Source organism: Culex pipiens, chromosome 1, assembly GCF_016801865.2.
Source record: "Culex pipiens pallens isolate TS chromosome 1, TS_CPP_V2, whole genome shotgun sequence".
NCBI classification, from domain to species: Eukaryota; Metazoa; Arthropoda; class Insecta; order Diptera; family Culicidae; genus Culex; species Culex pipiens.
Window position 1 is genome coordinate 121233295 of NC_068937.1, and position 25972 is coordinate 121259266.

Consider the following 25972-nt stretch of genomic DNA (forward strand, 5'->3'; position numbering starts at 1 on the left):
TTGTCGTATTTTATTTCTTTAATTGCAGGTAACCATGCTGACGTTGGGGTTTTGGCAGATATGTGTCACGATCAAGGATACCGGAGAAGTATTTATCGGAGCCGAATCCTGAGATGAGCTGAGTTTCCTGACTACCATGGATCAACAAAAGCTGATTTTAATCTGCAGATGAATTTGTTATTGAATTTTTAGAGTAGGAAAGAACGAGGATGTAGTGAATGAGTGTGGCAGAGAAGAGAGAGTGAGAATAGAGAGAGTGTATGTAGTGTAATGAGAGAGCAGGCAAGCCGAGAGAGAAGTTGAGAATGTGTGCGTGAGCAAACGAGAAATAAACCAGTCGTGTGTTTTGCTTTGGCATGAAAAGACGTGTCTTATTATTTGGTTCGAAATATTCGGAATTCGCGGAATAAATCGGGGGAAAGTCACGACACCATGGTCCTTAGTTCCGGCGTTCTTGCTGCTCGCGGGGTTCCCTAACCTCCTGCCGTACGCGGCTGACGTTTTCGCCATCAACTTCCTAGCACCGACGTCACGAAAATCAGCGCCCAAGAATGATCCGTCGCGGCCTGGGGTTGGGCATTCTTTCCACTTAAAATCGTCGATCATATCAGCAAGCGACGGTCGGGCTCCAACTTGGCACACGAATTTTCTGTGGCGATGACCGAGGCAGTACACAATCATTCCCGTAGAAAATTTTCGGTTCGGTTCCATTGGGGAGGGCTTTGAATTCGGGCCTCCTGTCGTGGAAACAAAACCTGAAAATAGAACATAAACAGAATAATAAATATTGATTTTCCAATATTTGGCTGTAATGATTTATTTCACTTACCGAATACGGCAACAATTGCCAAACATTTGATCCGCCAATCGAACTGTTTTAATTTCAAACAACGGAGAACGCCAACACTTCATCCGTTCGACACGAAAATAATGGCTCAACTGAATGGAAATTTGCTAAGTGCCGATCGCCAAGGGCTGAAATTTTCAGACAGGAATTTCACGCAACCTTGACTGAATTTTCACCACAAAGTTGCATGAAAAGGTGTACAGATTTTTTCCATATCAGTTTCCATGCGGAGGTTGCATGATTCTCATGCAAACACAAAACCAGCTGACTGCAAGCCACGCCTCCAAATTTTCAGGCATGGATTTCACGTGGCATTCGGTTGTGTGAGTGTAAGCTGCGTGAAAACCAAGCAGAGTTGACATGAATGCATGGTGAAAGTTGCATGACTCATGTGAAACGTTGTTTTGGACCAAAAATTGGCTGCCACCGGAATTTTCATGCGACTATGTAGTGAAAGGTTTTTTGAGTGCATGCTTAGTGCGTCTATCCCGGGAATTTCCGGGACAAAAATCCCGGGATTTTTCCAAAACCGGGAATTCCCGAATTCCGGGATTTTTTACAATTTGTCCCGGGAATTCCCGAAATTGAAAAAAAAAATCAAATTAAAGCACGGAAATATATATATTTTTTTTATGTAGAAATACATTAATAGTTGAATTATTATTTTAATTTTATGCCGATATCAGCATTAATTTGGCTTTTAAGTGAAAATTGTTGAAATTTGTATATGCATACAGGTTCACAAAATTCCTAGTGTTTTAAAATTTTTTTATTTATCTCTTTATATTATTTAAAGAAGCCGGGAACCGTGGTGTAGGGGTAAGCGTGGTTGGCTTGGGTTCGATCCCAGACGGTCCCGGTGGCATTTTTCGAGACGAGATTTGTCTGACTACGCCTTCCGTCGGATGGGGAAGTAAATGTTGGCCCCGGTCTAACCTAGAGGGTTAGGTCGTTAGCTCAATCCAGGTGTAGGAGTCGTCTCCCTGGGTCCTGCCTCGGTGGAGTCGCTGGTAGGCAGTTGGACTAACAATCCAAAGGTCGTCAGTTCGAATCCCGGGGTGGATGGAAGCTAAGGTGTAAAAAGAGGTTTGCAGTTGCCTCAACAACCAATCCTTCGGACACCTAGTTTCGAGTAGGAATCTCGCAATCGAGAACGCCAAGGCAATGCTATTGAGCGAATAATTTGATTTTGATTTGATTATTTAAAGACTGGTTATTACATTTTTGAATATAAATAATTTTAAAAATTGGATAGAATATATTAAACTATTCAGACTTTTTTCCCGGTTTTCCCCAATTGGCCAAAGCAGAATAAAATAACAAAATTTATTAAATCCACTTTAAAGATGATCTCTCCTGAAAGTTTCATGAAGAAAAAACTGAGCAAGAGACGATTTAAGCACAAAATTTTGCCGTGCGCAAAGCAAACTGTCAAGATAGGATGGACCAAATTGGCTAAAATTGGGGAGAAGACCCACAAGACCTCTCGTGTACATGACGATGCCTGATTTTTGAATTTAGCATATTTGAAAAATGCAAGAATCAAAAGCTCTCTAGCTTTTATATGAAAAACATAAAAATATTTTTATCTTATCTTTTATCTTTTATCCAATTTTTTGAAACTGCCAACTTCAAATTGTTATATCTTGGCAATAGTACAACCAAAAGTTTTAAAAATATTTTGTTGATAGTTGAAAATATATATTTTAATGTCTCGAAAATAGATTTAAAAAAGTTAAATATGTTCTACCAACTTCTGACATTTATGCCGATTTACATTTATGTAACCCCTTAAGCTATTTAAAAGCTGTCGTCTATGTTTAGGTTGAAGTGTAGATTATCACCAAATAATATAATTGAGCTGATTCTATGATTTTAAGTTTGAAAACATAACAAATATAATAAAAATATAGATTCAATGACTGTTTAAAAAAATCCCGGGATTTCAAAAATATGTTTCTCGTTTCCCGGGAAATTCAAAACCCGGGAAAATTGAACGCCCTACGCATGCTGCTGAAACTCAAAAAATGGAGTAAAAAGTTAGCGTTTTCGTTAAAAAAAAGCTCATTTTTTCATTTTAACATAGCTCAGCCATTTTAAATATTTTATTAGGACAATTATACATCGTTGGAAATGTAATGAGATAAACTTTGAAACTATTTATAGATAAAATGTTGTTTCCAAACCAAAAACTGAAGTTTTCATTGAGTAACTGGAGCATTTTTTTTTGACAAAATTTGTTTTTTTTTGTGTTTATTAATCGAGTATTTTTTTTTTGCTAACCGATGCTAAACATGAAACTAAGATCACTTGAAAGATTGGATCATAAACTAAAATTGCTGAAATTTCAAGCCGGAAGGGGTTGTGTCCTTAAAGTGGGGATGTATTAGCATATCCATAATATAATAATATAAACTTGCAATACAATATATACGCAATTCTGTTGAACTTGCATATGTATGAAAAGACTATTTTTATTATAAACAAAACACTGTTGAAAAACATGAAAAGTCTTAAAAATCGACCTATACCATTTCAATACCATACAATTACCCAAATTTGTATCAAAAAACATTTGAAAAGCAAACAAATAATTTGGCCGCCTGTTTGTATGGGGATGGCCCATAGTGCAGTGGTAGTACAGAAATCAATTTGTCACAACAAAACCACCGCCACTATGCACAGTGGGCGAAATGGAACCCAAAATCGGACTTAATTGAACGCGGCTGGTTCCCTGGTATAAAACATAGTGTTTCTTATGTAAAAAAATCCGGGGAATCGATTGGTGATGGATTCATCCACCGCACGAAACGGCAAAGGGTCCATTTTGCCCCAATTACTCATTTTTTAACATTTTTTCTTGAAAATCGGTCTGTATTTAGAGCGGAGGCTTTTTGCGGCCTTTCAAAATGCACTTAACTTATTTGAAAATGTCCCAGGAATCCAGTAAAAATAACCACTTGCACCGCAAAAATCATCTAGGGTCCATTTAACCCCAATTCCGCTATAAAAGCATTTTTGGCCGTTTTCAAATGTTAGGTCAGATTTCAAAAATCTGAGAATATTTTTATCGTAAAGATCAGACAATTTTACATAAGAATGACGATTTGCACTTGAAAGTTTGACACATTTATGTTGATATAGAAATTAAAATAAATAAAAAGATTGAAGAATCACTTTTGGGCCAATTTTCCCAAACGCAGAATAAACTGCCTTTCACATACATTTTATTTTCATCAACATAAATGTGTCAAACTATCAAGTGCAAATCGTTATTCTTATGTAAAATTGTCTGATCTTTACGATAAAAATATTTTCAGATTTTTTAAATCTGACCTAACATTTGAAAACGGCCAAAAATGCTTTTATAGCGGAATTGGGGTTAAATGGACCCTAGATGATTTTTGCGGTGCATGTGGTTATTTTTACTGGATTCCTGGGACATTTTCAAATAAGTTTAGTGCATTTTGGAAGGCCGCATAAAGCCTCCGCTCTAAATACAGACCGATTTTCAAGAAAAAATGTAAAAAAATGGGGAATTGGGGCAAAATGGACCCTTTGCCGTTTCGTGCGGTGGATGAAACCATCACCAATCGATTCCTCGGATTTTTTTACATAAGAAACACTATTATTCATACCAGGGAACCAGCCGCGTTCAATTAAGTCCGATTTTGGGTTCCATTTCGCCCACTGTGCTATGTAAAAAAAAACAAATATTTTGATCTTTTTTATCAAGTATTCCACTTGACTAAAAAATCGGAAAATAGCGAAACATTGAGGATCAGTTCCGATTTGAACAGAAATCGAAATTCTTGCTTGTTTTGATGGATGGTGTTATCATCAGCCCCACCAAATTTGAGCAAGGTTTCAATTTTGCACTGTTTTGTGCACGATTGAGTTGGAATGATCCTCATAAATTTTAAACTATATCAAATACCTAGTGTTACCACTTTAGTTTTAATGTATATTTCAGTTAAACAACGAAACTTGCAATTCAGCTAAAAAAAATATTTTTCGCTAGCGAACAAGCAAATGCAAATTGCTCCCAAACTTCTCGAAAAAAATCAATCCAATGAAGATTTATTGTGAATTTCCTTGCTAGCACCACTTAAAATTCATTATTTCGTTTTGTTTACACACAGTGCTCATCAACGTGTGACGTTACACTTGCAAGAATAATGGTTAAAAAGATGTTCCACCGAATAATCAAAATTAGGATTTTTTTCAGTTTCATTTTACCGATCTTTTGTGCGCTAGAGAGGAGAGCCATGCTCTTCCGATTTTTTTCTCTTGATGAGCGTCAACAGATTTTCTTTTGATGAGGATTCTTCCATCGCTGCACAGATGTTTCATAAAATTAATCTGTTCTCTTTCCCTTTGCCAGGGCTCCATCTACGAGTGGGTACGACTTCACCGGCTGCACCACGACAAGTTCCGCACCGCCGACGATCCGTACTACAGCGACAAGGACTTTCTGCACGGGCAGGTGTTTGCCAACATTCGCAAGCTGAGCCCCCGCCAAGAGCGGCTGCTAGCCGAGGTCGACATGCGCGATCTCGAGTCCGACCGGATCGTCATGTTCCAGAAGCGGTTCTACTGGCTGCTGTACCCGGTGTTGTTTGTGCTGCTGCCGATCAACGCCCCCCTGGAATATTGGGGCGATACCGTCCAGGCGGCGATCTTTGTGGCGTTTTCGTTGCGCTACCTGCTGGTGCTGAACGTGGCCTGGATGATCAACTCGGCCCACTTTGTGTGGGGACTGGACAAGAACCACAAGCAGAGCGACTCCAACATGGTGTTCCTGGTTACGAAGAGCTACTGGCCCCAGTATCACTACCTGTTGCCGTTTGACTACCAGAGTGGCGAGTTTGGAAGCTACGGTAAGCATGGATATTAGAGTCACGTCTCAACAGCACCGTCATTAATTGTCACCAATGCGTTTTGTAGGTTCCGGTTGCACGACTGCCTTCATCCGGATCTGCGCTGCCATGGGGCTGGCCACCAAGCTGCAAACGATGACGACGGACGCCGTCAAGCGGGGCCTCACGATGGCTGTCGACAGTGGCCGACCGATCGTGGACTGTCTGAAGCAGGCCGGTGCCGAAGACATGTGCAACCTGCAGCGGGAACACTACCTGAAGAACGAAAGACTACACTAGGGAACAATAGCAATCTTTCAACACTACGTAAGGACAGGCGATTAATTTATTCTTTCTCTGTACAACTTTTTTGATGAATTGATGGAAATACACGACAAAAAAAAATCTAAAACAAATCAATTCATTACTCCATTCGAAATCTCTCGCTGCTGCTACGAATATTTTCAACAAACTTTTCTCCTAATACAACCAGAAATGCATTTGCCATCCCCATCAGGAGGACGGCGAAGCAGCTGAACACGTCTGAAAGTTTAGCTTTGTTGAACAACTTGGCCTGGTTGCAGCCGGCCATTCCGGGCAGCATAAACGGCAGCTCGCGGTTCACGATGCCGTGCTGGAGGAGGCGGATGATTCTGGAAGCGGAAAATTCAAGTGGATTATTGGTTTTAGAGAACGTTTAGAAAAAAAAAATGCGGTTTTGCGCTATACTCACTCATAGTTGAGTACTTTTCTGTATGGGGAGTCCTTGACGAATGCGAATGCTGTTTTTTGATAGGTGCTGAGGACCGCAACTTCGGAAAGCTAAAAGTTAAAAAATGTTTTATTATTTATACCAAACTATGTTGAAGCTTTGATATTTTTGCAGGGAACTGTATGAACTGTATGAAATCCTTAAATAAAACGACTCAGGTCTTTGAACAGATTGCAAATTTTAATATATAAGAACAGTGCACTCAACAATATTTTTTTTTGTTTTGTTTTTATAAAGACATTATACTTGTCATGTCTTTGTGTCGTAACATCAATTTCAAACATTTTCGTCTTGTGGAGTGTGCTCTATCGTCACCAACTCCAAATCCGAGTCAACAGCTATCGATCTTTTCTAGAGATCAACTAATTAATTAACAACATCAAAGCAATAGGTCAAAATTAGTTATGTGCCAAGCCTGTAGATTTGTCAGCATTGTTTCGTTCTTAGATCGTGTTCAGCAAAAACGTCAGCACCGAGTACGAAACTTTAACCATGCTGACAAAAACCGTAACCGAAATGTCCGGGATGTCGAAGCACCGAAAGCACACCACGTTCCGCGAGCATATCTCGATTATCATCAGCGTGGTGCGCACCTCGAGGTAGTCCTTGCGATGCTCACCGGCAGCGTATGGCAACTGGGCGCACAGACTGAACGCATGGCCGGAGGTGGCTGCAAACTTGAAATGTTGAAAAGAAATTTTGGTTGAACATATTGATTCTTGCAGCACAAAACCTTAATCTTACAACTTCCTTCAGACAATCGATTTGGTAACTCAGTTGGTAACACTCGAAGCAAATTACGATGACGGTTGCAACGTGGAGAAATAGCAAAATGGACATCGGTTGTGATAGTACCAAGAAGAACGAAGATCCAATGCATCCTATGGCGTAAAAGTATGTGGCATAGTAAAGAAGCTCGACCATTTTTTTCACTTTGATGAGGTGGCTGTTTGAGAAGGAGAAAATTTACCTTGTAAAGAAGAAAAAAATAAAATATTTGCTGTACCAAAAAACCAGAGTTTGTTGATCCATAGTCACTTTGATCGATGATTTCAGATGATCCCAGAACTGTTTTCTTGTTAGTTTGGAGGTTTGCAAGTCCTTGAATAGTTCAGTAAGGCGCTCGAAACTGCGATTTACAATCGTCTGTTCTGCTTGTAGTCCCTTAAGTGAAAAGATTGAAAGAACGGAACACCCAAAAATCTTGAACAGCCAGAACGAAGCAAAAGTAGAAGTATGGATTGCTTGCACTATAAAGGCAAACCACTCGCCATAGTGTGTACCAATCCACGATGGAACGTAGAATGTCCTAGCCTGTTGAATTTTCGGGATCCAGCAGACAATCTGATCCAGCAGAATAATCAAGGAAACTGCAATGGCAATCAGGCTGGAGCTTCTTTGATACTTGTTCCTCGCAGAAACATCAAAGTTTTGATCTCCAGAGCTAAAGCTGCCAGCGTTCAAAAAGTCACGCAGATCTAGAATCGCACCATCGTACCGCATCAGCAGATAACACTTTGCCAGGCACAATAGTTCTGCGGTAAACAAGATCGTACACCAAATGACCAGCAGAACATCGTCCATCCGAACCAAAGCGCTAGTCAGCCCGAGTAAAGTCATAAACATCTGGAAAGCACCCACCGCATGGAAAAGAATCCAGACCTTTTTCTGCCAGTTCTTCTGGGGCACCACGTGGACACCTGTGCGGAAATGAATCAATCTAAAATTTTAGAAATCGAATAAAATATCAACACCATACTAGCAACGAGCAGAAATCGGTCCATCAGCCAGAAACAAGGCGGGATTTTCCGCCGGAGTTTGAACAGACGAAGCTTGGCCACGGTTTTGCTGAAACTGTCCATCCCGGTCGACGCCACTAAACGAACTAAACACCATCGATGCACTCCACTTGTGAGCCCCGACAAAGGATGAATCTACCACCCCAGAAATGCACAGTCAGCCACAAGAGGACACATATTTTTTAATCTGTTCTTTCCAAGATGTTTAAATTTTTGTCATTTAACGAAAATTTTCATACATTTTTCCGATTCTGTCCATACAAATTTCACCTTCGAGTATCAATGGGTAAATGATGACCGATTTTGCTCATATTTGGCCCAGAGTCCTAAAATAGCTTAAGCTTGGGGAACGAGATTTTGAAAAAAAAATCCCATAATAGTGCTCATACAAAAATAATGTGTTCATGTTTAAAAGGGTGTATCTTTTGGAGAAAGAAGAAGAAGACTGGAGTTGGCTACGCAATGTCCATGCACATTTTACAAAAAAGTTGTTCTCAGGCTGCCTCTAAAAATAGTTTTGTTGAATATTGTTATTTTAAACCAAATACTTTGATTTGCGAGTCAATTGAAAGCGTTATTGAAACTACTGGTAAACTTGTATCCAGTTTCGTTTTAATAGCATTAATTTTTTCAACCTTGGTGTATTTCAAATGCTTGGCCAAGAAGATGTATTCAATGTGGAGAAGAATATCACGGAGAACAACATGGACTCATCAAGTGGGTAGATTTTGCTTTTGCATGTGGAGTTTTATGATATTAAAACGGCAAGAAAGTACCAAATTTTTGGTATTTAAACAAATGTGCTTTTCTTGTTCAAATAACAGCGACCAAAAAGTTCTCTCGGTTGCCCAGTAAATTGCTATAAAATCATACCAAAATCATGTATGTGGAATTCCACAGGAATACCAAAATCTGATATTCCAAGGGCGAGGGAATACCAAAAAAATAAAACCATGGCAAAAAGTTTTGGTATTCAAGCAATGTTACAAAATCCAGAGTAGGGTAGGGTAGTCATCAATGAGACACTTTTGGTTTTCTACTTTCAAAGATTTTTCTCATTTTTTCATCAGCATTTTTTAATGAGCTTTTAGTTGCATTATCTTTCTTTTAATGTGTTCTAAAATTGACCAAAATATGAGATCGATCTTACGTCTACAGCCAGAGTTATTCAACTGTCTTATTGTAGACGCACTTGGCAGGAACAATGAGACAGCTGGGGAACAATGAGACACTCTACGAAAATCAACATTTTCCAAGTAAAACATCATGTTTTTGTATTGTTCCATTGCAGGTGACTTGCCTTGAACATTTTAGAGCAATTTTGCCAACATGAAACTTTGAATAACAAAAGTTACACTAAAAAGTATTTCAATTTTGTAAAATCCATATATTAATACCAAATAACTTTGTATTTTTGGTTAAATGAAGTTTAAATTCTATAAATATGCCAAAAATCACTTTTAATTCATGTTTTGAAAGATTTCCATCGATTTTGAAAAGTTTATTGAAGAAAAATCAAAGTGTCTCATTGTTACCCATGGGCTGAAATGAGTGGAGAACAATGAGACAGCCCTGGATTCTGAGTAAATTCTAAATTTTGGCCAAATCTAATGAAAGGACATTGTAGCCCAACTTAATCCCTATAGAACGTCGAAAGAAATTTTAAGAAATATTAGTTTTGGTGTAAATGGCAGCCTACGAGCGAAAAAGTTTTTTTTGTCCATAATTTACTTTTACACCCCAGAATCAAATATTTATGAATTACAAAGAAGCCATTTTGCATCATTAGTTTGTCCATATAATTTTCCATACAAATTTGGCAGCTGGCCATACAAAAATGATGTATGAAAATTCAAAAATCTGTATCTTTTGAAGGATTTTTTTGATCGATTTGGTGTCTTCGGCAAAGTTGTAGGTATGAATATGGACTACACTGAAAAAAAATGATACACGGTAAAAAAATTTTTGGTGATTTTTTATTTAACTTTTTGTCACTAAAACTTGATTTGCAAAAAACACTATTTTTATTTTTTTTATTTTTTGATATGTTTTAGAGGACATCAAATGCCAACTTTTCAGAAATTTCCAGGTTGTGCAAAAAATCTCTGAGCGAATTTTTGAATCAATACTGATTTTTTCAAAAAATCGAAAAATTGGACGCAAAAATTTTCCAATTTCATTTTTCGATGTAAAATCAAATTTGCAATCAAAAAGTACTTTAGTGAAATTTTGATAAAGTGCACCGTTTTCAAGTTAAATCCATTTTTAGGTGACTTTTTTGAAAATAGTCGAAGTTTTTCATTTTTTTAAATTAGTGCACATGTTTGCCCACCTTTGAAAAAAATATTTTTGAAAAGCTGAGAAAATTCTCTATGTTTTGCTTATTCGGACTTTGTTGATACGACCCTTAGTTGCTGAGATATTGCCATGCAAAGGTTTAAAAACAGGAAAATTGATGTTTTCTAAGTCCCACCCAAACAACAAACCATTTTCTGATGTCGACATCTCGGCAACTAATGGTCCGATTTTCAATGAAAAATATGAAACATTCGTAAAATTTTCCGATCTTTTCGAAAAAAATTTTTTTCAATTTTTTTTAAATCAAGACTAACATTCTAAAAGGGCGTAATATTGAATGTTTGGCCCTTTTAGAATGTTAGTCTTGGTTTAAAAAATTTGAAAATATTTTTTTCGAAAAGATCGAAAAATTTTACGAATATTTCATATTTTAACACTAAAAATCGGACCATTAGTTGCTGAGATATCGACATTAGAAAATGGTGTGTTGTTTGGGTGGAACTTAGAAAACATCAATTTTCCTGTTTTTAAACCTTTGCATGGCAATATCTCAGCAACTAAGGGTCGTATCAACAAAGTTCAAAAAAGCAAAATATAGAGAATTTTCTCAGCTTTTCAAAAATATTTTTTTCAAAGGTGAGCAAACATGTGCACTAAAAAATGAAAAACTTCGAATATTTTCAAAAAAGTCACCTAAAAATGGATTTAACTTGAAAACGGTGCACTTTATCAAAATTTCACTAAAGTACTTTTTGATTGAAAATTTGATTTTACATCGAAAAATGAAGTTGAAAAATTTTTGCGACCAATTTTTTTCATAACTCGCTCAAAGATTTTTTGCACAACCTGAAAATTTCTGAAAAGTTGGCCTTTGATGTCCTCTAAAACATATCAAAAAATAAAAAAAATAAAAATAGTGTTTTTTTGCAAATCAAAAAAAAAATAAATAAAAAATCACCAAATTTTTTTTACCGTGTATCATTTTTTTTCAGTGTATTCCATATTCATACCTAGAACTTTGCCGAAGACGCCAAATCGATCAAAAAATTTCTTCAAAGGATACCGATTTTTTAATTTTCATACATCATTTTTGTATGGTCAGCTGCCAAATTTGTATGGAAAATTATATGGACAAACTAATGATGCAAAATGGCTTCTTTGGGCATACAGAAGGCACAAAAAAAGTTTCAGCCGGATTAAAAAATACAAAAATTAAAATTTAAGAAAAAAGACCGATTTCGTAGGGAATTGCTCTTTTCTTGTTGAAATAACACCGACCAAAAAGTATTTGAAAGTAGAACTCTTTAAATATTACACATTTTAGTGGCTTTGTCAATGTTTTGAAAAATGTTTTTTTTTCAGGTGTAAACTTTGTTTTTTTTACTGACTTTTCTTACATTTTATGCATAAATTTGCATGGAATATTTTTTGTAATGTCTCTTTGTGAAGGATTATGATGCGATTGCACATGTTCTTAATCGTTTCTTAATTGTAGAAAACAGTTGGAACCGAAGTAGAAAAAATATAACAATTTTTCCACAATCCTGCTCTAAAAATGAACTTTGTTTAAAAAAGTCGTAGACCCATCTTCATGTATACATATCGACTCAGAATCTAAAACTGAACAAATGTCTGTGTGTATGTGTGTGTGTATGTATCTATGTGACCAACAAACCAGCTCATGTTTCTCGGCACTGACTGAACCGATTTGACCCGAACCTGTTGCATTCGACTTGGTTTAGGGTCCCATAGATCGAGTTTTATACAGATTGAAGTTTCGATAAGTAGTTCAAAAGTTATGTATAAAAATGAGTTTTCACATATATCCGGATCTCACTTAAATGTATGTAAACTATGTCCGGGTCCATCATCCGACCCATCATTGGTTAGGTTATCAAAAGACCTTTCCAACGAGTCCAAAACATTGAAGATCTGGCAACCCTGTCTCAAGTTATGACCACATAAGTGATATTTATGTACTTTTTTGAAGCCGGATCTCACTTAAATGTATGTAAGCTATATCCGAGTCCATCATCCGACCCATCGTTGGTTAGGTTATCAAAAGACCTTTCCAACGAGCCTAAAACTTTGAAGATCTGGCAACCCTGTCTCGAGGTATGGCCATTTAAGTGATATTTATGTACTTTTTTATTCCGGATCTAAAAAATAGATGAAATTTTTATACAATTCCATCATATCAGCCATTGTTGGTAATAAGTGAGGAAGGCTCCAACCACATAAGTGGATTAAGTTAGTTTTTATAACAACCTCACTCATGAGAAAAAATACACATGGATTTGTCAATTTCATTGGCATGGTCAACAATTATTTGAAAATTTTCAGAGGGCAATTTAGTAGTTTAGTTCCTTGACAGTTTCATGCCATCTAGCTTTTCGCCGGCACCATAAGCGTAGGTCAATTAATTTCGTTTGAACTGCGTAATCGCTATGCAATGCCATACACAAAGAGTGCAGATGTCAAATTTCCATGCAATTTTCTAATGCCATGCGATTGTGCAAATCTACAAGGCCATTGCAAAAGTATCAGTACAAACAGTGGTATTAGGCAATTAATAATATAAAGCCTTGCAGGGGACTAATCTTGGCGAAAATGCTTTGCAATTAAATTTCTACAAATGATTTCATGTGTACCTGGATAATTATTCTTGAAGCGAAAAATCAAATATCATAAAATAAAATTCCTACACATTTTCGAGACAGTAAATTTCTGAAAAAAAACATTTTCGCACAACTCACCTCACAAAAATCCGTCGCAGCTAGATTCCGAATAGCTCCCCGAACTGCGCCATGCCGTCCAAACAGGGCAAATTTAGTCTCAACAGCTCGGTGAAGCCCTTCCCGGTAGTGTTCAACCTTGATCGTTGGATTTTTCATTGATCGCTTCAGTATTTCGCTAGTATCTCGATCGCGGTTTGCCTGAAATATTTCATAATTATTTGTTTTGTTAGTTTCAGCATGCAAAATCTTTTGAAAACTCACCACTAAATACGCCTCATCGGATCTATTACGCACGAAGCCCACCTCAAAGTCGGTTGCATGCAACAAACCGTGCAAGTCCGTCACCTCATCCAGATAGATCGACAACTTGGACGTGATCGAGGCGGAGTAGGCGTTGTACACGATCAGCTGGAAAAGCAGGGCCGTGATGACGATCGTGGCCGAACTGGTACGAAATAGTAACATCACTTTTTACAAGCAAATTTAAATTTGATAGTTTACCAACTGGTGAATAATACCTTTGACAGTTGGGATTGATGGTGCTGCCTTGCATGCAAAAAATGCCCATAAACCAGAGGAACGCATCCGAACCGGACACGTGGTCCGTGGGTGGTGCGTGCTGGTTCCGTTTCCAGCGTGTTGTCACGTGCAGGTTGTTGATCAGTCGTAACATGACGGCAAGGGTTATGGTCAGTGCCAGAAAGGCCACGGCTAGCGTGGTCGTTATCGGGGCCAGATAGATGTCGCGGATTTCGCTCAGTTCCGGCTGCCGGAGGTACACGTTGCGGCTAGTGGGAGGGATTGTCTTTAAACATTTTATCTAAATGAACTTATTGCGAAACTTGTTGTAACCATAAGTTTGTTTGCCTGAGTTTGTTTTCAGCATATTGATAACAATTTTTTCAGATCTACCAACTAAATTTTTGTGGTTCTATTAGAGGGAAAACGAACTCGTAGAAAAAAATTCAAGGTCTCGGCAACTTTTAAAGATTTGTTTTTATCATTTGTAAACAAATGCAACCAAACTATCAAAATATTTCAAAACTACGTTCCTTTCCCTTGAACAATAATGTGTTCTGCTTCTTTTTAAAATGAATTAGTTTTTGGTCAATAGTAACTAAATATATTTAACCAGTTCTAACTTTTCATATTCAAGCATGTACAGTCCAGTGCACATCATCAGCACAAAACGAGCTAACGGCAGAAAACGTCTTCAAGAAACACCATCATCAGCTGTGAAAATTCACTGTACCACAACGCGATAGATCAAAATCAAAATGGCACCCAAAACCAAGGCCCGCAGGTGGAGGTTAATTCGTCTTCAATATGAATGGTTTTTGACCGATTCTTTCGGTCAATTTGCACTAGTTAGCATCAGTTTGTAAAAAAATTGAGCTTCGTCACCTAAAATTTTCTTAACACATTGAACCTTCATGTCGATCGCGGGCAGATCGCAATCCGACTGAAGGTGGTTCGCCGGTGCGATCTTGCACGGATAATCGACACGTGACCAAGTCCCAAGATTCCGAGGATTTACGTCAAACCCCGCGATAAGGACTCGAATTCAAAGCGACGAATGACGCTCGCTGCTGAGTAATTATTTTCCAATCATGGAGAGTACAAAAGAGGCACGTTTTTGCTACTGTGAAACAAGTAAAAATAAACATTATCACAATTTAGCACTCGCGCTCCGTATACTTACAACTCGTGGTAAACAGCGAAAGAGTAGCTAATTTTTCGTTCCAATGCGACGTCAACGTTGATTCGACTGTACACAACGTCCACCTCGTGGTCCTGGAGAGCACTGACTATGTCCTGGGTGCCGTCGGCACTTGTTTGAAGAATTGGCTTGATGCCGATGCTGCGTGAAATTCGGACGATAAAAAAACTAAGATTAGAAAATTATATCTGGAAAATCATCTACAGTCTAGACTCGATTATCCAAAAGCCTTTGAAACATATCACTTCAGATAGTTAAATTTTCGGATAATCGAATATGTATTTTTTCGTTATCGGATTTTTCATTGTCAAGCTTAAGTATGACCCCTAAACTATTCGAAAGTAACTTAGAATGTTTGAATCAAAGATTTGTATCCGCAAACCACGAGGACATTTTTTGGAAATCTCATTTTTTCAAAATGCCTCTTTTTTTCAAATCGACGTCGTCGTGCTATCTTGTCACACCCGCCATTTCCGACGTTCCGAGAAAAACGCGTTTCAATGTTTGACCTTGGATAAACAAAAACGAAAGCACGCATTGTAAACAATAACAAACACGTTTTGTTTGGCTGACCATTATGTGCACTGTCCCGAAGTTTGATTAAAGTTGGCTGCACGATCTAACCTGAAATCCCTTTGGCCACTTGTCTCCCTTACATCAATTTTCAGAGAGTGACAATATAGCACGACAAGATTGAAACTACTTTCATATGTAAAGTGACAAAAATGCACGGAGTTTTTTTCGGATTTCGTTGAATATCTCAGGATTGAAATCGAATTTTGGGGATCTGTGAAGGTCAAAAGGTGAGGCATTGTAAGCTACACAAAATGACGTTCTTAACTTAATTTGGCCCAAAATGCACGTGTGACAAGTTAACACGACGGCGACGAAATGGCCATATCTCGGAAATAAAAAATGATAGAGCAAAACTTGACAGCTATTGAAAATCTGATGAGGCCATTCGATTCAGCGTCCAATTACCTCTAAGATGTTTTTTGAAAAAAAATAAAAACTTTTGGCGGTGCCAAGAAAGAAGGGGCGGTCCAATTTGAATCAAATTCGGGATTCTCACATGTTTTGATAGTATTACAAGCTTCACAAAATTTGAGCTTGCTCAGAGAAAGTGCAATTTGAGTGGTGTGCCAGTTGGCGCGAAATCACCCATATTGAAAAATGTTTCTTTTCGATACAAGTGTTGAAAAGTTCAACTTTTCATCACCCATTTCAGTGCTGCGAAGTCCTACTTTTTAGCATTGGTATTAAAAGGAAATGATTTTCAAATCTGTTATTTTTGGTAGTTTAAAGTAGGCCGTTTCGTTTCTCCAGAAGGAAGTTTTGCAGTTCTTTTTTGCAATTCCGTCGTGAAACTACTTACATTTCCTGTCATTCTTGAACGACGAAATAGCCTACTTTTCTGTACCAAAAATAACAGAATCGAATAGCAACTCTTTTCAAAATAAATGGTGAAAAGTTCTACTTTTCAGCACTCAAATGGGGGCTGAAAAGTTGAACTTTTCAGCACTTGTTTTGAAAAGTAACACTTTTCAACATTTTTTGATTCAATCGATTTATTGACAAAATACATGAAAATTTGACTTAAAATTTCACTCAGTGTGTGTTTTTTAGAATTGCAACAAATGTTGTATGGAACTCGTTGCAAAACTTGATTTTTTCAGCACTCGTCGTATTTATCCAACTCGGTGAACCTCGTTGGATAAATGTACGACTCGTGCTGAAAAAATCCTCTTTTTGCAACTTGTTGCATAAACTACTATTAAAGTATGTGTTTGAAAGAATTAAACAAAACCACAGATAGTCTCACCTCTGACCACCCTCCCCTAGCGCCAAACTTTGCCATAAAACCTCATTTCACCGGTCCAAATTCCGGCCTTTGTCCACCGATACATTGTAAACCTGGTCGATCCGACACTCGGTCACTGCTGTGGCCGAGCTTGATGGTGACATAATCGTCTGCTTTTTCCAAAAAAAGCCGCAGGCCCGCCACTAGTTGAGCGAGTCTAAGCCACAAGAAAATGCTTTCGGTTTTGCCGGCCAACAGCTATGAGACCTGTTTTGTGTGACCAACTAATCACCTTTGGGTCGGCCTATTTGGCAACTGCCAGCGACCGACATGATGTCCCCGAGGTTGGATAAGGTTGCATGAGCGATAAATCTCACGATCGGTCTTGGGGTCGAGCTGAGCAGACGGAAGCGAAACTTGGCACGGGATTAGATTGACTCTCTTGACCGAAGATCGCTCAAAAGGAGGATTTACATTTAAAGCAACTTTGCATATTTCCTTTTTTTTTTTGCAAACCATCTTCCAACCAGTTATTTGGTTGAAAAATTGGCTGCAAATCGTGAGCTTGCCATATTTTGTAAATAGAAAAAGCGATTATTGAGAAGATGAGACCCATTTAACGAGTTTTTATCACGTCAAACTAAATATTCCACTTAAAAAGTCATTGATCAACTCTCAACTAACGGCTAGTTTTAATTGCGGTGAGACGACATGTTATGTTTTTAAGAATAACTTAAAATTGTGATCTATTTGAAATTTGTTTATCCGTGTTGTTAACTAGCAAGTTTAGTCAAAAATCTCCATTTCCACGTAAAGAACAAAGGCCTAATGTTTGATATTTTGTTTTAAAGTGAATTAAGATTTTGATTGTAATTTTTGTCCGTGTCAACTATCAATATTTAAGAAAAACTATTAAATCTCAACGTACACGCAAAAAAGTCAATCCCCGAAATCGTGAATAGTGTCCATGAATTTAAGAACCATGAAGTAATATATTCACCTACATAGTTCAAATGCACTATGCACTTCATGCATACTCATGAATAAATTCCTTCGTGGTTCTTAAATTCATGAACACTATTTACGATTTCGGGAATTGATTTTTGTTTGTGTTACAACTACAGCCCAGACTCGAGTATCTGAAGCTTCGATTTTCCGAAGTTTGGATTATCCGAAGTACGATTATCCAAAGGTTTGTATGGAACTTGCTTTTTACGTCAAATTGGAGAACTGTGACCTTATTTTAGTCAAATTTGAATAGTTGATTGCTTACTCTTTTTTTCAATATTTCATCGCCGCCTTCTTGGATTTAAAAATTCTAAATCATTTTAGAGTAGTTTGTGGGTTATAGTGGTAATAGTTAAGCTCGACAATCAAAAACGAGACAACGAAAAAAAAACAATTTCGGGATTCGATTATCCGAAGTGAAATTGTATCAACGCCTTTGGATAATCACTTTTGAACTGTACATCAAAGTTATCCAGAACTTTTAAAATAAGGTTCGATTCTCCAAATACAGTGACCACGTCGTCGGTCAATAGATCCTTTGGTAAATCTCTCCAAAGCACACAATATCACCTTGCTCCAAGAAACTTTGGCAGCACCCGCAGCAGTGTCCCGGCGTCCCCGTAAACCGGTACGTGACCACCAGCACCACCACCGTTCTCTTGCCCAGCCGTCTCCATCAGGACACCTAGCGTGAACTTGACCCGGCCAAAGAAGTCGTTTCGTTGTTCCACCGGCAGCGGCCGCGTCAACCTTCCCGAGGTTATCTCGTGTGACCCTGCGCGCTCGTCGTCGTTGGTCAAAACATCAACATCGGTTGGTGTCATCGTAGCAAGCCGGTCCAGTGAATGAACAGCAGAGGGAAGAAACGTTTCTTGGATTAGTGGAAATGCACGGAATCACGTGCCAGGGCACGCAGTTGGCTGTGATTGGAATTGGAATCGTCCCTGCTGGCCCTGCTGGGAGAGAGAGAGATAGAGAGTTCACAGGCAAGAAAACATGGAATGGGTTTATTTTAATTTGAGATTCTATCGTTAAAAATACTTTACGATTTTTAATTTTTAGAATGAAACCAAAAAATGGTATAGTAGAAACATGGATGAATCATAATTATTTTTTAATCGGAATTAAAAACAAGACATCACATTATCTGTGAACACTTTATACAGAGCATGACGTACTAAGCTCGAGTTGGATCGTTTTCAGAGGACGCAACCTTCGTCGGGAGACGTTCCTCAGGGGAAGAATGCAACTATTTCCAGAAGGAACAATGTTTTTGTATTAACATTTCTCTATGTCTAGTGCATGTACTAAACAAACGAGCGTGCAGCGACGTCTTAGTCAGAGACTGTGCGTCACGTTTTCTAAGTGCAATTACACTTGAAGAAGCTCAAGCATTAGGTCGCGAAGGGTATTGTGAAATGCACGTTTGGTGCTATCCGTAAACCAAGTGTTTTTTTTTTTGTTTTAAAAAGATGAGAAAGGGTTACCAATACAAGAGATCTAGAGATTTTGTAAAATATTTAAACCTAGTAAGCTATGGACGCTCCCTAACCGTATTTTGCCCGCAGGTACCAGAAGTCCATCTACGACGGTGGTGTACTGTCGAAGTTGTGGGCTAAGTAATTGCCTCTTCACAATGCAATGCAATAGATACGGCGAAGGAGGAGGGCGTTTCCAACAACGAAGAGATGAACTTTGATTGCGTTTATGGGTTGAAGATGAAGCGTAGTAGACGAAACGATGTCACCAGGTTACAAATACCAGAGGGGTCAAAGACGTAAATTGTTAGACATACATTTTTACCTGGCATGTTGGTTGGCTAGAAGCTTTCTTAGTTTATAAAAAAAACCAGGTTTTTCTGCCTTTTGACAACCACAAAAAAAGATTTATATAAATATACTTTTTCTAAAATGTGTTTTCAAAATAATAACATTAAATGTGCAATTAGAATTCTGTTTAATAACGTTATTTTTATAGTACCACCCCACACGCTTTTACCCCTATACTTTAACATGTAACGTCACCCTTGCTTGATATTTACAGATATTTATACAGTCCAGACTTTATCCGTAGAGCTTGGATAAATTTCACTTTGGATAATCGAATCTTCGGCTAATCGAAACACGTTTCTTTTTTGTACTCTTTTTTTATTGTCGAGCTTAAGTATGATTTAGAATGTTTTGATCCGAGATAGCGGCCAAATTATCGGTGATGAAATATTGAAAAAAGCATTTTGTAATTAAATAGGCAAATAACTATTCACATTTGACTAAAATGTGATCGCAGAACACGAAGCAAGAAAATTAAAAAAAAAAACAGAAAAAATTGTGTTTATGATTAGATTATTCAAAGTATTATACTTCGGATAATTGAACTTCGGATAATTTAGTCTGGGCTGTTATACTAAATTTTTCTGATACCAGCTCCAAATTGAGCAAATTGAGAGATATCTAACATAAAACATATTTTGCACAAAGCTAGGGCATAACTATAACAAAGAGGGTAGAAAATTACAATATTTCTCAACTAATTTGCGTACCTCACACCAATAAGTGATTTCTATTTCCACCACCAATACGAATATGACATCACATCATATTACAACCCCTCTTACTATAATAATCATATTACGCAATATGGCACTGCCACCATGACCAGCCCCACAGCCAGCATCCAGTCAATGAGACTGGTCCAAGAGGACAAAGCGGCGCGGCATATCTATCCATTTGGGGATCCATCCGAACTCCGACAGTGTTGTGAGAAATTGGGGTTTACGATCGATCCATCGTGTTCATTTCTTCACTCACCCATCCATTCATGGAACTGCTCACACACTGCAACTCTCTCTTTCTCTCTCTACATTCAAATCTCGGCGTGCATTGTTAACGGTTTGCAAGTTTATTCAACCATGGTTAGGGTAGGTTTTGGTGCCCAACCCAACTCAAAGATACTTAATTTTCGATTGTAATTACCCAGATTATTGTTGTCGTTGAGGTTTGACTTCACACGTTGCTTTTTTACTCGATTTGCGATCAAATCAACATGAAAAGAAAGCAATCTTGTTTTCAGTCATTTTTAAATGCAGCGTAAGAAAAGCATTGCGCAATATCATGTACACCATCAGAATAGTGTTCAAGGAAACCAAAAGAGGTTAAAAATTACCTAAGTAACACAGCGATTTAGTAGTAACTTTCTACATGTCATCGTCGTGCTACATATGTAAGGCTTTCTAGTCAAAAATTTACCAACACATTCAAAGTATGTTTACATGGCAGCTGGGGGTTTGTTTGCATCAAATTTGCTATCTCTTTCTAGATTTTTTTTTGTCAAGTGACTTCTAGCTGTTGTTTTCGACTGACCGCCCTATATGTCACCCAATATATTTCACAGGGCTGTGACAGCTCGAGCTCGATAATCATCAGGACACTGTGACGAGGAGTTCGTAATTTTTGGGTTAAATTATATTTTTTATTCAACCGAAAAGATATCACAACGGCGATGTAGAGGAAATATACCCATTTTAAGCCTAAAATGAGCGGTCGTGTTTAAATGATGCTGGATAATCTGGAGTGTTCCTTAAATTTACTAAAACCATGTACACCAACAAGAAAAGCAACTTTTTGTGAACATTTCTGTTTAATTAGATTTTAATCAAAAGTTATTTTATTCTATTCTAGTAGTCGCTGGCTGTGCTGCTGGTGGTGTTGGTGAAGTTGGTGAAGCGCTCAACGTGATAAGAAATGATTTCGCAAAATAGATATTTTGATCAAACGTGCATTAAATTAAATATTTTGGCCAGTAAATGGCATAAATTTGGGTGCTTAATCGAGGCGATGCTGTTGCTGGTAAGTTTATGGCCAAAATAGTATTTTTGAAGCTTTAATCGTGCAACAAACTCTCCATATGGCGAAGATAGGTGTTTGCTTAAAATAGTCATATTTGCCCTAATGTATTAACCCAAAATGAAACCCTAGATTTAAAACAAATAATAATGCGAATAAATCTATCAACCAACCTTTTGATGACGTAAGTGTCACCTAAATAGGTTAATCAAGAAGCCGACTTTCAATTAAAAATTGTTTGACGTCAATACTCAGCCATCTACACGCTCACCAAAGGTTACCCGATCTTAAGTTTAATGAGAAATTTTATGAGCGTTGCTACATTGGTTTCTAAAAGACTGCACAGATCTATCTGCAGCAAACTCAAGAGCCCAAAATGTGCATTCGATCAATCTAGCAAGGATAAAACATGGCAAAAATAGAAATAGAAACCATTAAAAACCATTCTCGTAACATGCAAACTTCCTTCAACCACGATGAGCTTTCGATTCCATTCAATCTCAATCTGTCACGTGTGTAGTCGAGATCGAGCGCGATCGAAGCGAAATCAATGATCGCTTTCCGCGTGGACCAAAACAACAACAAAAAATCAACTTCGTTCTCGTCTCGCAAAAAAAAAACACCAAACCAAATCCAATCAACAGGGCGTAATAAAATCGTTTTCGAGACTTCTGGTCCGAATTTTGCCTACCCTTCACGGTACCAGCACAAGCGTAAAAACAACACAATCAAAACAAGCTTGGAAAACTCAAACGTCATTACCCAACGCCAAGCAAACGCATGAACCGTCATCGGTGGTGTTCAGCTTGTAGAGCTGCGTCAGCGTGAAGACCGCGTGTCGCGCCCCTTGGAAATCCTGCAACGAATGATCCAAGGAACCCAACAGCACCGGGTTATCCCGAGTTTCGTTGACTCGCAAGGAACCCGCGAGTGCGTCCCGACGCAACAGATTGTCAAGGCTTGCTTGGTGGTGATGATCAAATAGATTCGAGTCGTTCCTTGTTACCACGATAACTTGGGAGTCCAGACGGAGCCGAAACCGACTCAACGTGATCAAAAATGGCCTCTCCGCATCGGGATCGAGCAGAAAAATCCATTGGCAGAATTCGGCAAACGTTGCGTCATCTTGCTGAAACAAAAATCAGAAAGTTGATTCAACTCAGTGTGGACCACACATTTTCGTTCGACCTGCACCAGTTTCAAATTTTAAAATTTTGTTTACCACTAGGGGGTTTAACTTACCTTGGCGATGATCGAATCCAGTGGACAGGCCGGTGTTATGGGCACCACCAGGGTTTGATCGATTCGAGAGCACCGGCGGGTGTTTCCAAATTTGCCTGCCAGATGGACGCGAACGCCAAGGTCAGCAAGCCGTTGCACGAGAAGAGCCGTTGTCGCCGGCACTGCTGCGTGGATCGGATAGATGGAAAACATACAAAATGGCTTATTGATGTTGGACTATTTGGAAAACATCAACAACGTTAGGTTTCGTTTTGTGGTGAAATCTAAACGGTATTGGAATAGGTCAGCCAGTTAGCAAAGCAGTCCGTGGATTGTCAGTATATATTTGTGTGTCTGTGAGAGTGTATTTTTGTGTTTGTGTTTTTTTAGAAGCTGTAATCTAACGTCAAAGTGCTGATGAGTCTACATTAGGTACTGGATAAAAAAACATGCATTTTCCTTAGTAAAGCACAGACTCTGTTATTCACAGTCCTCATCAAAATTTCCCACAAAGTCACGTTATTTTCTAATACTTTTCGTCGTTTACCCTGTTCCTAAATATTGAGGATATTCAGAAATGAAAATTGTCCTCAAAAATGTTTCAATCAAAAATAAAGCAAATTGAAGTGTTTTATTGCATTTAATAAAAATTAGTCTCGATATTCAATTTCCGCTTTACTCGGTTGTTGGTCACTTTTTGTATGACTCTGTTTAAGTCTTTACCACGTTGATTTGACAAAGTGAACCAAAACAGTGACGAACTATCACTATTTAAATTTGAAACGAAAAAGTAGCCCCGTTCGTTTGACAACAACTGGTGTCGAACCATCGGGGTTTTAGTGTATTCGTTCCAGATCTTGCCTCTAATATTCTCGATCATTTTGGAACATTTCAGAGGGCCTATTCAAGTTAAGCCTGGTTGTTTTCTAATATGGTTTCACCGCCATATTGTATTACATATTTTCATATCTTTTTGTAGCTTAATAAAATTTATATTCTATTTTATTTTTCGTATTAGCGATCAAAAATATTAGTAAAACATTTTTACAAAAAAAAATCAAAAAACATCAAAATTTTAAAGAAAATAAAAGTTTAACCAATTGAAAATAATTCGAAATACATTTTCCTGCGTTTAAAATCATATTTAGCATATATGGGATCGATCAAAAATATTTTAATTTTTGTGGAATTTCAATGTACAACACCGCAAAAAGTTTTTTTTTTCTGCAAAAAAAATCTCTTCAATACTTGGATATTTGAAAAACTAATAATTGCAAAACAACTAAGCAGGTGAAAAATTCACTTTAAAACACTTTATTCATTCACATGTTGCGACCATGGCTTGTTATTTCATTTTTTAATTTTCTTTTCTTTTCAAATGCCATTGTTTTAAATTTCAGAGGTACATTATGGGTCGTAAGATAATTATGTTTAATTAAGAAAAAACATATTGCATTCACATCATTAGAAAAACGTTACTTAATCCACCTTTAGGTGGTTGATGCCTTCCTCTCATTTATAGAGTGATTACAACAATCCCCTAAAGTGTCCACATGGTTTATGGATCTCCCCTTACGTGATCGCAGCACCTAAGAGGTCCTAATAAAAATAAGTGACGAGTAAAAAAAATAGACTTCCTACAGACTTTTTGTCAAGATTATACAGACACCGCCTTTCAGGAAAATGGCATCCCTCTACAAGGCTTTTTACGTGGCGATCAGACGGGACCATTTGAGGTTATGTCAGTTCATACCATTTTTAAAACTGCTTCTAATTTTAGATAGGCAAGCCAGATCTTGAAAATTCTTAATCCACAAGAAGGGTCTTCTCATATGCTTTCTAAAAATATATAACATGTGAGGGTTTCATGAAAAACACCCTTTTTACCGTAATTTTAATTTAATTTGAAACAGTTTTTTTAACATAACTTTTTAAATACATGATAAAACTGCATGAATTTAAATAGCAACTTAGGGGACGTTGAGACGGATCGATTAAAACCATTCCGGCCAAAATCGATTGAGCATGTGATGAGATATTCCAGTGACATTGATTTGATACACATGTCTACATACAGCCAAACACACAGACATTTGCTCAGCTGGTGATTCTGAATCGATATGTACAAATGAAGGTAGGTCTAGGAGGTCTAATTAAAAAGTTCATTTTCCGAGTGATTTTATAGCCTTTCCTCAGTAAAGTGAGGAAGGCAAAAAGGGTACTCAGTCTTCAATGTTAGTCTATGATTAACCTAAAAAAAATATATATCGATATTGCACTTTGTCGATCTGTTATGAGAGCCCAGAGAGAACACTTTCACGCGCAGCGTAAAACGCGCAAGCGTAAATGTGCTAGCGTTTATGCTTAGACTTGACAACTTGTTGATCTTTTGAGCGAGAAATAAGACGAAAAATAAGACGTAAATCACTAATATGGCAATATCACCGGAAATACATTTTGGAAAAGCTTCAACTTTTGGACAAAAACAGTTTATGGCGCATGCTTTCAAATGGCTTTTTGTTTTGAAATTGAATTCTTTTAATTTGAAAGTGTTATCTGCAAAATAGTCCAAAAAATACCTCTAAACGTGGTTTTGACCATATTTCCTAGCCAAAATTGTGAATCAAAAAACAAATGCTCGTCCCCACGGCTAAAAATCTGAAATATAAAAATTGTGGGTTTTATGAGCGGGTTTCCAGCAAACCTTAAACCTTTCTTTTGTAAGAAAGGCAAACAAAATTAGTTTTTATTTTTTTTTATATTGTTTTGTTTCAAATTGTATTGTAATTATTTTAAAGATTGCAATTAAATACCTTGATATCATTAACTTAAAAAAAACTTGATTAACTCCCCTGAAAAAAAAATATTCAAATCTTCTTAACAAAAAACACTTTTTACGCTTTTGTGCACTTTAATTCATTTTTTTTACAAAATGTTTTGAAATGATTTTGATTACAGACAAAATGTAAAGAGAGTAGATTTTTTTTTTGCGTGGTTTTTAATTCGTTATTCTTCAGATTTCCTTAAATTATTTTAAGTAATTTTAAATTATGAAAAACTATATATT

General features: G+C 37.5%; 3 protein-coding genes across 6 annotated transcripts in view; 1 reads left to right on the plus strand and 2 right to left on the minus strand.

Annotated features, from left to right (window-relative positions):
• LOC120423294 (acyl-CoA Delta-9 desaturase) overlaps nucleotides 1-6122 on the plus strand; it is a 26668-nt gene extending 20546 nt beyond the window's left edge. For both annotated transcript variants that reach the window (XM_039587057.2, XM_039587058.2), the window contains exons 4-5: nucleotides 5232-5727; nucleotides 5795-6122. In XM_039587057.2, coding sequence (XP_039442991.1) covers nucleotides 5232-5727; nucleotides 5795-6006 — 708 coding nt within the window. In that variant the 3' untranslated portion in view covers nucleotides 6007-6122. The remainder of the gene's footprint in view (nucleotides 1-5231; nucleotides 5728-5794) is intronic.
• Nucleotides 6116-18790, minus strand: LOC120423293 (glutamate receptor ionotropic, kainate glr-3-like). Of its 3 annotated transcripts, XM_039587054.2 has the most exons (8): nucleotides 18413-18790; nucleotides 15016-15174; nucleotides 13832-14101; nucleotides 13575-13758; nucleotides 13332-13511; nucleotides 7485-7642; nucleotides 7223-7424; nucleotides 6638-7155 (listed from the first exon to the last, which is right to left on the minus strand). In XM_039587054.2, exons 1-8 carry the CDS (start codon nucleotides 18664-18666, stop codon nucleotides 6922-6924), a joined length of 1641 nt encoding a protein of 546 aa, XP_039442988.1. In that variant the 5' UTR covers nucleotides 18667-18790; the 3' UTR covers nucleotides 6638-6921. The 3 variants fall into 3 exon arrangements, with proteins under 3 accessions (XP_039442989.1, XP_039442988.1, XP_052563538.1); XM_039587055.2 differs by lacking the exons at nucleotides 6638-7155; nucleotides 7223-7424; nucleotides 7485-7642 and adding exons at nucleotides 6116-6359; nucleotides 6440-6528 and having other exon boundaries at nucleotides 18413-18784; XM_052707578.1 differs by lacking the exon at nucleotides 7485-7642 and having other exon boundaries at nucleotides 6960-7155; nucleotides 7223-7448; nucleotides 18413-18789.
• Nucleotides 18791-21798: 3008 nt separating this feature from the next.
• LOC128092823 (uncharacterized) overlaps nucleotides 21799-25972 on the minus strand; it is an 81752-nt gene continuing 77578 nt past the window's right edge. Inside the window, exons 3-4 of the mRNA XM_052707595.1 lie at nucleotides 22927-23090; nucleotides 21799-22813 (exon numbers count right to left, since the gene is read on the minus strand). Coding sequence (XP_052563555.1) covers nucleotides 22433-22813; nucleotides 22927-23090 — 545 coding nt within the window. The 3' untranslated portion in view covers nucleotides 21799-22432. The remainder of the gene's footprint in view (nucleotides 22814-22926; nucleotides 23091-25972) is intronic.

What these genes read in the sequence shown, in the direction of transcription:
- LOC120423293 (XM_039587054.2), bottom strand. Translation starts at nt 18,666, where the DNA reads ATGACACCAACCGATGTTGATGTTTTGACCAACGACGACGAGCGCGCA. An exon ending in CAACAAACTCTGGTTTTTTG is followed by an intron (nt 7,425 to 7,484) that starts GTACAGCAAATA and finishes CTTCTCAAACAG; the next exon opens with CCACCTCATCAAAGTGAAAA. An exon ending in TCGATTGTCTGAAGGAAGTT is followed by an intron (nt 7,156 to 7,222) that starts GTAAGATTAAGG and finishes CAACATTTCAAG; the next exon opens with TTTGCAGCCACCTCCGGCCA.